General features: G+C 48.2%; 5 protein-coding genes across 5 annotated transcripts; 2 read left to right on the forward strand and 3 right to left on the reverse strand.

Annotated features, from left to right (window-relative positions):
* Positions 1-562: 562 nt before the first annotated feature.
* Positions 563-1,722, reverse strand: ASPVEDRAFT_48025 (uncharacterized protein). The gene has a single exon (XM_040813928.1). It carries the CDS (start codon positions 1,510-1,512, stop codon positions 769-771), a length of 744 nt encoding a protein of 247 aa, XP_040674657.1. The 5' UTR covers positions 1,513-1,722; the 3' UTR covers positions 563-768.
* A 262-nt stretch (positions 1,723-1,984) lies between these two features.
* On the forward strand, positions 1,985-3,052 carry ASPVEDRAFT_90103 (uncharacterized protein; the record flags this gene model as incomplete). The annotated part of the gene is made up of 4 exons (XM_040818732.1): positions 1,985-2,086; positions 2,132-2,349; positions 2,402-2,748; positions 2,799-3,052. The coding sequence occupies 4 exons, from the start codon at positions 1,985-1,987 to the stop codon at positions 3,050-3,052; spliced, it is 921 nt and encodes a 306-aa protein (XP_040674658.1).
* A 147-nt stretch (positions 3,053-3,199) lies between these two features.
* Positions 3,200-4,699, reverse strand: ASPVEDRAFT_48026 (tyrosine-protein phosphatase). The gene is made up of 2 exons (XM_040813929.1): positions 3,848-4,699; positions 3,200-3,802 (listed from the first exon to the last, which is right to left on the reverse strand). Exons 1-2 carry the CDS (start codon positions 4,223-4,225, stop codon positions 3,449-3,451), a joined length of 732 nt encoding a protein of 243 aa, XP_040674659.1. The 5' UTR covers positions 4,226-4,699; the 3' UTR covers positions 3,200-3,448.
* A 3-nt stretch (positions 4,700-4,702) lies between these two features.
* On the forward strand, positions 4,703-8,807 carry ASPVEDRAFT_204785 (uncharacterized protein). Its single transcript, XM_040809428.1, has one exon. The coding sequence runs from the start codon at positions 4,816-4,818 to the stop codon at positions 8,680-8,682; it is 3,867 nt and encodes a 1,288-aa protein (XP_040674660.1). The 5' UTR covers positions 4,703-4,815; the 3' UTR covers positions 8,683-8,807.
* Positions 8,808-9,019: 212 nt separating this feature from the next.
* On the reverse strand, positions 9,020-9,330 carry ASPVEDRAFT_90106 (uncharacterized protein; the record flags this gene model as incomplete). The annotated part of the gene is made up of 3 exons (XM_040818733.1): positions 9,020-9,049; positions 9,118-9,138; positions 9,196-9,330. The coding sequence occupies 3 exons, from the start codon at positions 9,328-9,330 to the stop codon at positions 9,020-9,022; spliced, it is 186 nt and encodes a 61-aa protein (XP_040674661.1).
* Positions 9,331-11,095: the final 1,765 nt, after the last annotated feature.

Here is an 11,095-nt window from a genome sequence, read left to right on the forward strand (position 1 = left end):
GTTGAACTAGACCAACGCCGTTGCAATCCCCACCAGTGGTTGGACGCCTTACGAGGAGCCGTCCTGGTGTACGAAAGTTTAAGTAAATTAAACTAGCCATGTCTAGTTGGATCGTGCGACGCACTATCTTCTGGTCCCACTAGCTCTGAAAATAGGCGGAAAGAACTGATTATGGATTGATAGATAAAGGCTGTTTTCTCTAATTAACATTTTCCAGCAGCCTAGTTTGATTCTCGTATTCTGGGACCAGACCTGAGTCCTCCCAGATTGTCAGTGTACCGTAGCAAGGTCTTCAGCGTTGAATATCAAAGCATCCCATAGGATGGAAGAAATGGTGCTATGAAAAGTCCCACAGCTACCGCCGGATCAACACGACAATAAATTACACTAAACCTATTCTTCAGCCATTGCCCGAATTCAGTAATCTCAACCTGATACTTCAATCTTGAACCGTCATCCACATTTCTATGCTAAGCAAAGGCAGGGTACCCTCCAAACCAGGGTCTTCGTGTGCCAAGGAGACTCAGCTGAACGACTGGTACCATGTGATGTCTATCATATGCCACACTGTATCTTGGGTGCACAGTCCAAGCACTGGGCTTTACTCAGCCGTGCCACATCTGACTGTCTAAGAGCGGCCTTCCCAAGGTTTATCCCGCGAATCGGGATGTTCTCGTCGAAGAGGACACTCTTGTTGAGCTGATACTGATTGTTCTATTCCTAAAACATCACCCCAGCTGTAGAATTATATTCTTAATATACAGATCATCACCTCTCCCTAGCCAGTTCATACGGCTCCTTGGACAAATCCTCAAGAAGACCACAACCCACAACATCAGCACAATAAACAGCTCCCAAGCTCCTCAATGCCATAGTTCGCTCCGCCATATTCAGCGCATTCCCCACAGCCACCATCCCAGCTGGAAACCGGCCAGTCCTCTCAGCCCCAAGAACCCACACCCCGCCACCCTGCTCAAACCCGATCGCACGCACAATCGAGTAAACAGGCTTAAACTCATCGATTTCGTGACAGTACCCTCCAACCAACAACTCCTTGCCGGATTTGGGGTTATACCACCCGCCGCCGAACTTGCGCAGCTCACGACAGAACATGTCCTCTTCGACCTGGTACAGAGAACGCAAGGTAGTGTTGAAGCGGTTGATGCCTAGATACTGCAGCTCCACAGGACCGAGATCAGACACCCAGATCCCGCCGGAGCTGGGATAGCATGCCGTCTGTCCGGTGTAGATGCTGTATCGCGTTGTTGGCAGCTCGCAGTCATCTTGTGGCCCTGTATTGGGCTTGATAGATATCTGCGTCGCTTCGGCGATTTTTTTAGGCCCCGAGAAGACTGCTGCTGGTCTGTAGATGAGGAGCAGGACTAGGATTATTGAGGACACGATGAAGATTCCTTTGAAGACGCCACGTGGCACATGGATGGGCTGGTCGGGGGACTCGACTGGGAGATTTTCCTTGTCGCTTGGCAGCTTTCGTTTGGTAGGTTTGCTCATTTTGGATACTCAGCTGTATAATTCTATTGAGAGAGAATGGGGAGGTTAAAGTGGCAGGATCAGTATGCGGAGTGTGACGTAGGGCATTTCCAGAGACGGACTCGCCCGGCTCAGCCGGAGTTAACCACAACCATACTAAACGAATCAGTGCTAATCTCTGGTACATTATGGATTTGGGGAGGAACACGGTTCATTATATATGCGACCGTACGTTGTTGGCTCGATAATAGCATGAATAATATGTACACTGTTGTATACCGGACCCCGCGGAGAGCCGAGCAGGAGGAACCACGATCAAACATCATTGGCACGGATTTATATTCTCATGCACAAGTCAGCATTTAGCGCGAGCCGCTGTGGATCTGTTGGTTGGTCTGATGGTCCCGCGGGGGTCCTCGCCGTATATAGATCCCGTGGAATCCGCAAGTACAGCCTCCCTTTCACATAACTAACTATTTATCTTCTCGATACAATGGTCAACGTTGCAGTAGCTGGAGGCACCGGAGACGTCGGTCGCACCATCGTCGAGGTCCTATCCTCGTCTTCCCACCAGGGTTTCGTTCTGTCGCGAAAGGTATGACTCCAGAATATACCACACGTACTTACTAACATGGCGCAGCCATCCAGCGATAATAACCACATCACCGTTGATTACAACAATACCGATGACCTAGCAGCCGTCCTGGAGTCGTGGAAAATCCACACGGTGATATCCGCATTCGGCATCGAAGGCGACTCGCTAGCAAAAGCCCAGGCGAACCTGATCGAGGCGGCAAAACAGTCCAAGGAGACAAAGCGGTTCATCCCAAGTTCTTTTGCAATTCCGTATCCGCAGGAGTAAGTCTGTCCCTCATTCTGCTGCGTGTTGATTCAGCTCTGACTCGCGCAGGGCCGTGCAAGTCCTACCACCATTGAAAGATTACTTTGCTGCTATAGAGACACTGAAGAACTCTGACCTAGAGTGGACAGTATTCCATAATGGCATTTTCTTGGACTACTTCGGTGGCCCTGCCATGAAGACTTACCTGAAGCCTAATGTATTCGTCATGGACATGGCCAACAAAGTCGCCGCTATTCCCGGCGACGGAAATGTGCCTGTTACCTTTACGTACTCGTTTGACCTGGCAAAGTTTATCGTCGCCTCTCTTGATCTCGATACATGGCCACAAGAAAGCAAAGTCATCGGAGACGAGATGACATGGAACGAGTTTGTCTCACTGGTTGAGAATACCCTTGGTTGGTGATACCTACTATATTGCAACCTCTATCTCATCTAACTGTATTAGACTGTAAATTCGAAATCCATTACGACTCAGTTGAGAAGCTCAAGGCGTTTCAAATTACAGAGCTACCGGGCCATCGACCGCTATACGAGAAGTTTACAAAGGAAGGCTTTACATGGTTTACGTCTATATTCGAGCTGTTTATGACGGATAGACAGTCTTGTATTTCTGGGGAGGGTTCGCTGAATGAGCAATTCCCGAATATTAAGCCTCTTACTGTGAAGGCCATGTTGGAACAGTATTGGAAAGGACGTTGATATTTTCGATTGAGCTTGCTGTTACATTTATGACTGAGTTGAATGTGATCTTAAGCAGGCTCATCCTTCATGTTATTAGGTCACTAATCAGCTTCAGAATACTGGAAACAGCTCTGGTGAGCAAACACCCAGCTGATGGCGCTGAATACTAGCCTCAAACTCTGCAGGATGCTAATAATAACCAATTGTATAAGGAATATGGAATCGAGCTTTCCCCTGTCAGCTTAGTTCTTCTAGTCTAATCTAATTAGCTTTTGAATGTGTCAATATCTCTTGAATACGCTTGATATCTTCGCCTTCAATGCCACAACATTTATTCAGGTACTCAATCACGCCACCAAATTTCTCCTCAATCATCTGCAGTGTCAGCAGCATTGCCCCTTTCCTATGGTGCCATTAGCTCCATCGCGATAGGTAAGTAGATACGCACCTCGTCTGAATCACAATCCGCGCCCTCTTCAGAGCATCATCCGAATCAATCTGCCCCGGTAGCGCTTTCCCAATTGCAGCCGCAATCTCAGGTAATGCAGACTGTAGCGCCACCTCGCTGCGACTATACTCCTCTGCTACAATATCGTCTGGTACACCAGCTAAAGGGAGAAGAATGGCGAAAATGGCGCCTGTCCGATCCTTGCCCATGGCGCAGTGGATAAGGAATACGTCGTTTGGGCTGTCACGGATTAAGAAGAGGATATCCCGGATCACCTTATGGCCTTCGAGTATGAGCTTGAAGTAGCCTTCTGCAATTGCCTACATAATTAGAAACACATCATACGAAGAAAGCGAGGTAGTCACCTTCTCGCCCTCTGCCATATACCGTCGGTATTTCTCTGACAGCTGCTGAACTGAAAAGCCATGTTTCGCCAGAGGGAAACTGAGAACCCGGACTCCCTGTCCCAGGCTGTTGGATGTATCGCTGAAAAGAACCTGCGTCTCACCCGAGTTTGTCAGATCAATAATAGTTTGCACACCCAGATCTCGAATCTGCTGCAACCCCCGCGCGGTGATGTCCTTTAAATGTCCAGCGCGGTAGAGAAGCCCATCGCGAGTGAAGCAATCAGGGCCAAGGGTACTCGTATATCCCCCGAAACCGCGAACATTGAAAACGCCTTCTATCTCGACAGTTGACCCAGCAGTTTCGGTGGTATTCTGAGGTGGTGGTTCCGCGGCCATGGTGAGGTGAGGTTGAAACTGGGTTGCTGCGATCTCCCGAAAAGGGGCTTATGTACTGATGATCTTCGTGCGACGCGGAGATATTGATTTCCCGACGGTTCAATGCAGTTGTCAAGACGGATTCTGGAATGCGTCTCATGCAGGAGACCGTGGTGGAGTGGAAACGGGTAGGTGAGTGTGCAGTACAAAAGTATCCCAGTGGCGTCGGAAAGTTGCTGGTGCCAAGAGTGGTCTATTTTCAGTACATGATAAGGCAGTTCTTCACATATATTCATTCATGATAGGTTGGGTGTTTGCTGGTGAACTGGAGGTTTGGGTCGTTGTTGCTTGTCCAGGGTGCATTGGAAATATGTCTGTCTTTCTTTAGTTCTTGCTGTTTCTCTGTAATTCTGCTGGTCCTGTTGGTTGTATCTAGGTCCATGTCCGTGTCGCACTTTTACCAAGGAGACTCATTATCAAAGTCTTCTATCCCCGTGGCGTTACTTGCTCCATAAAAGATAAAACAGCCCTGTCAGCCTTGTCGACATGCACAGCCTCATCTCACCCTAGCGCGGGGTAAATGCAGAGATCAGGTCAGATCGACCTCGACCATGTCCGTTTCAGCTCCTCACATTACCACTACTTACTTATCCAACTGGTCAGTAATGGAAGCCGCTGGGCTGGCAGTCGGCGTTGTTGGGCTGCTGGCTCTGTACGACGAGGCCGCCACCACACTGTACTCAATCAAGCACTTCTCTTCCGAAAGCCTCCGGGTGGCATCCCGGTATAACGCTACAAAGGTTCTATTCGAACGATGGGGGAAGGAGTTTCGGGTTGCAGAAAAGAGCGGCGTGCATCCAGGCCTCAATGACCAAGCCACAGTCACTGCTGTTGCAGACTTGCTGAAATCCGTCCGCGACGTGTTCGCAAAGGCCGACTCGACCATGTCCAGATATCATGGTCAGAACCCGTTTCTCGCGAATGATGCTGACTCCGTCAAAGCGCACTTCAGATCCCGTGTCAAGTGGGCTGTTGCGGACGGTAAAAGACTCTCCAGCCAGGTCCAGGATTTTGATGATTTGGTACAGAAGCTGTATTCTCTTGTTCCTCCAGGGGATCTTCAGAATAACCAGTTTCAGAAACTGCAAGATGCGCTCGTCCAGTCACAGCGTACTGAAGCTCTCAGTCAAGCTACACACTGGTTAGATGCAATGACGACAGAAAACAGCTATGATGCCTATTGCTCTGCGCGTCTTGATACCACCTGCGGCTGGATTGATACACACCCTGTCTATCGAGCCTGGTGTTCAGAAAGAACAGCAAAATCGTCCAAGATATTATGGATCAACGGCCCGCCTGGTTTTGGGAAGTCTGTTCTGTGTGCATATATTATCACATCGCTCCTAAGCAGGAATAATCATCCCGTCTACTACTTCTTCTGCTCTGGCGACAGCGAGTCTCAGCGAAATCCTAGTTCTATCCTGCGGGCATGGATATACCAAGCCATGCATCAAGACGAGGCCATGCTTGATATCGTACTGCAGTATCTCAGCTCATGCCGAAACACTAAAGCAACGCTCTCGGATCTTTGGCAGCTATTGAAGAAGCTCATGTCGCACTGTCCAAACGCTGTGTTTGCAGTGGACGGTCTGGACGAGTGTCCGCGAAGCACAAACCGGGTTGACTTGCATCGGAGCAGGGAGGACATTCTAAGCGAGCTTGTAAAAGTGTCAGCAGAGGCTGAAGCCCGAGTTCTTGTGGTCAGTCGAAATGAGGGCGATATCAGGTCCCAACTGAGCCCTCATGGTCCACAGCCATCTGGCATCAAGATATACGAGCTGTCAATCACCAGAGACCTTGTTTCTAGCGATGTTACACGCTTCGCACAGCATGTTGTCAATCATAAACTCCCTGGAAAAACGGGCCGGTTTAACCAAGGCCTTGCGGCTCGTATGGCTGAAAAAGGCGATGGAATGTTCCTGTTTATACGACTACAGAGCCAAAATCTCCGGCCACGCAAGGGAAATAGTCAGCTCCAGCGCGCAGTGGACGAGATGCCAACTGACCTTCTCCAAATATATCGGCGAAACTGGATCGATATCCAGAAACACGACCGGTCTGATAGAGAACGTGCAGAGGCAATTCTGCGCTGGGTTACTTTCTCCTGTCGTCCACTCACGATCGCAGAGCTTTCTGAAATCGTTGCAGTCCTAGAAGATGATGAAAACAACGGTCCGAAATTTGATGATCTGCCGGACCCATTTGACAATGAATACGTGGACTCCGAGATTCTTGGTCTATGCGGCTCGTTTTTGGAGCTGCGGGCTTCGGGGACAAATACAGAATGGGGGTCACAAACTGTCCACTTGATCCATCACTCTGCGGAAGAATTTTTCTTGGGTGATCATAGTGATTCTCCTTTCCCTGACCATCCGTTCCAGCATTATCGGTTACTTAAAAGCTGTCTTACCTATTTGGATCACGAATATACCTGGCAGCCCGACGAACGTGAGGACCGGGGAATAATATACCAGCGTCCATTTCTTACATATGTTGTGCGACAGTGGTATAACCATTTGGGCAAATCCAATGTGCATCTAGACCAGCTGCAACCACGGCTTCAGTCTTTCTTTGGCGTGTTCAATCCCAATTGGGACAACTGGAGACAGCTGAATGAGGCATACCATGATACAAGTTCAGAGATCTTGCGCTCCAAAGACGGTCGTTCAGCGGAAGAAAGTACCCAGTCTCAAAATTTGCCGGGAACTAGAATGTACTACGCAGCTCTCTTTGGGCTTGAGAGAGTTGTAAGATATCTGTATAGCACGGGGGTGGCATATGCCAACGAAGCCGGTGGATACTTTGGCAATCCAGTCCAAGCCGCCGCCGGAAACGGCCACCTGGATGTTCTGAAGTTCCTCCTTGAAATAGGAGCCGATATACATTGGCATGGTCGATATGGCAGCGCGCTCCATGCTGCTGCTGCCTACAATCAAGATCAGGCAGTCATCGAATTACTACAACACGGTTCATCCATATCAGCTACTGATGATGCAGGAAGAACGTCACTATTGACAGCAGTATATAACGAAAGTCAAAGCGTGACCCAAATTCTTGTCGCTGAGGGTGCGGATCTATCTGTCCGTGATAATAATGGGCAGACCTGTCTTCACCTCGTAGCACGCAGCGGAAATGTTACAATGGCCAAACTACTCCTTCAAAATAAAGCCATCGTCTCGTCCACTGATAAATATGGGTACACTCCTCTCTATTTATCAGCGGGGTACGGCAACGTCGATATAGCGATAGCTTTACTGGACTCTGGCGCGGATCTTACATCCCCGGATACCAATGGGTTTACACCTCTACATAATGCCTCTTCCTGGGGCCAATTTGAAATAGCCAAGTTGTTCATTGGTCTTGGCGCAGATACTGGTGCATTAACTAATAGAAAAAGCACGCCTCTGCATTTTGCAGCCCGAAATAGCAACTACAACATAGTCAAACTGTTCCTTGAATCTGGGGCAGATGTTTCTGCGTTGGACGAAAATTCAGATTCCCCTCTCAACCTTGCAGCTTGGCAAGGCCACTATGATGTGGTTCGATTTCTCATTGATTCTGGGGCAGATGTTTCCACTCAGGACCGCAACGGAGACACTCCATTGAACTTAGCATCCCACCAGGGTCACACTGAGGTAGTAAAGCTGCTTATTAACACTGGTTCATGTGTCTTGACCCGTAATATTCTGGGAGATTCATCATTACATTTGGCATCCTGGAGAGGTCATCTGGACGTGGTAGAAGTTCTCATTAGAGCTGGTGCAGCTGTTGATACACAAAACGAGAATGGTCAGACACCTCTTCATTATGCCTTTCAGAAAAGGTTCAAGGATATAATCCTAGCTCTTATTGATAACAAGGCGCCGCTGGATTGTCTGGACTTCTGTGGAATGGCGCCATGGCAATATTCCAGTGCAGAGTTTCGAGCAAGAATCCCTCAATGTGAAAATTGCAAAGCTCCCACCGAGAATTCCCGGCGACAAATGGCTAGAGCCTCGATACAAATGATCGTAAAGACGATAAGCCCAATGACGGCAAAAAGCTTGGTTTCACTACGTTGTCTAGGAAATTGCCTCCAGCTGCAGCAGGATTTTGCGTCTGCATCTATCGTCTGGGATCAAACCATTTGGCAAAAATCAGATAACGGAGGCTATAAATTCGCTGCGGCCTGTGATAGCTGCGGTCGAAATATTATTGGGCAACTATACTCTTGCTGCGTCTGTCCAGGTTTCGACCTATGTGCATCTTGTATGAAGCAGTATTCAGAGGGTAACCGCTTTCATGACTGTACTGGGCATGAGTATTTACGTGTACCAAGCGAGGATTGGAATCCCCAAGATATGAGTGATGTTTACACGCAGGAGTTTGTGGACTGGCTAAAAGACCTTGCGCTTCGATATCAGATGGAGGGTTTATAAGCTTGCACTCTTGTTTGTGACATTTCTTTCAGAAGATGTTGCATTTTCTACGCAATTTAGATAGCAATATAAATTTCAAATAGCCAATGGGCCATGGTCCAAATTGCAAAGTCAAGAAAAGTTATGCTCCACTAAGCAAGTTTAGATGCACATATTCCTTTTTGGTAAGTAGAAAGGTTTATAGCCATTATCAAGGCAATAAACTAGCTAGTAGTAACTCAATACATGGCCAGACCTAATCCTCCTCACATTACCAAGTAAACGAGAGAACAATATGAGACCAGAGTGGCCTCACATACTAACGACGGAGTTATATTGGAAGGTTGTAGTTCATCGTTTAAACAGACTCGCAGCACTTGAAGCAGCCCTAAACAACACATTAGTAAACCTGATTCAATCCGGAATGTCCAGATATCCATGAGAAAGGTAACGTACAGGGCCGATACGGCCAACAGCCTATTAGTCTCTTGTATTAGCAAGCACTCTCTTATAATAACAGTCAGTAAGGCCTACCGAGTGAGTGGCAGGGCACTTGACGTCGCTGTTGACGTAGCACTTGTCAAGGCAGCCCTGGGGGTTCTGGCCCTGGGCCGTGACGGCGGGGGTCATGGCGAGGAGGGTAGTGGCGATGATGCTGAAGAAACGCATTTTGTTGATTGTTTTGGTGGTTTGAAAGAGACTTGCTGGGATGATTGCTTGATTGATTGATTAATTGATGGTAAGAGAATTGACGGTGTCCCAGGGCCTATTTATGTCTTTCGGAATCGACCTCGACGGTATTCACAGAGTATTCACGGAGCACACACGGATTGAGGGCTGGCTGAAAGCCGTTGGATCAATACCTGATTTAGAATGCAACTGAGACATAAGGGGATCTACGTTGCTGGTTGCGTGTTTTTGGTGTTGGGCTTCAGCTCTGCTTGCTCTTCTCCACTTCCTTCCGGAGACGGTGGGATGCCTAACTTGGTTCCTAGAAGCTGGTGCTCTTCTAATAAGGGTTGTCCTTTTAGAAGCTATCTGTACACTTCATGTTGCTATGTGCATTATCATAATCTCTTGGTAGGCCCTTCGTATGAGAAGTTACGCAAGTATAAACTTACTCCTTGTCCAACGCCCCATTCGAGTAATGGAATAGATCCTCATGGAGAGACGCCAGGAAAGACAAGTAACCTAACCGTCAACTAGAAACACTCGAAGGATTGAAGCCGACTGCAGATCCTATTTCTCAATCTCGGATCTTGCCCGACATCTATGACTTTCCCCAGCATATCCGTATTTCGTAATATTCACGGATTCAAGAATGGATCCTGGCAGCGCCACAATGCGTGGACCTTCTTTCAGCCCTGGATAGACTGGGTAGTGGAGAACTGGAGCTGAGGTGTCATAACGGTTCGACAGCACGCCAATTTTTAGTCCGTTGTGCCTCAGCCGCCGATCTGTTTAAGATTAGGCATTATTGGAAGATCTTTTACCGTTCAGGGGTATATTGCTGTGCTCATTGGCTTGGATGGATCATGGAGTACACCGTACTCTGCAAGTGAGGCTTCCATGTCCATGTCCACCCCGGGAATAGCTCAAGATTCTGGCTACCAATGCTAAGTGAGAGGGTATGATCTAGAGATCAAGACGTACGAGGCTATCCAGTCCCAGTTCTACTCTTTATTCCGGCCCGTTAGTATGGAATCACCCTCCAACCAACAGGTGTACACATTATTATCCGAGACAAAATGATAGAATCCGGATCCCAACGGCCGCCGTTGAAAGAATACCGTTCAAGGATTCTTCTTCATCCAGCGAAAGAGCTTCCCGGAAATGCTTTCCTTTCTTTCTTCACCACCTAACTACGTACTAGTGTATGTGGGGATAGGATAATTCCGAACTGGGTACAAGCCACGCTACAGCATCCACAGGCTCCAATATACGGTGTAGGTGGCTAGTCGACAGGCGTACCCTCGTCTACGACGTACAGAGTATTGGGTAGACTATCCGAAGTCTCTACCTAATATCCGTACTTACGTACGTGCAACGCGGCAGTACAGCCCAAGCCCTAACCGGCACCTTCTGGAAGGCTGGCTGAAAATGTCAATTGTCAACGGCTCAACAGTAGTGGACACGTGGGTACAGACTACAAATCCTTATTCTAATTTATGGCATAGGAAAGTGCAGATCATTGCGTTGTGGCGGTGTCTTGTTGACTTTGTGGAGCAGTCTCAGCCCTGGCGGCCAACGCCAACGCCATCTCAATGCCACGTACCTAATTGCACTTGACAGCTGGGTATCTCGAGCCGGAACCGGAAGAAGATTCCGTAGACAATGCTGAAATAATTCACAGCTATGTTTTGTCGTCGGTGCATGGTCGGTAAGACAACAACCGAAGTATCTCCAGGATCCGAGACATTGGACCCGGAAGTAA

Source organism: Aspergillus versicolor (genome assembly GCF_001890125.1).
Source record: "Aspergillus versicolor CBS 583.65 unplaced genomic scaffold ASPVEscaffold_17, whole genome shotgun sequence".
Lineage (NCBI taxonomy): Eukaryota > Fungi > Ascomycota > Eurotiomycetes > Eurotiales > Aspergillaceae > Aspergillus > Aspergillus versicolor.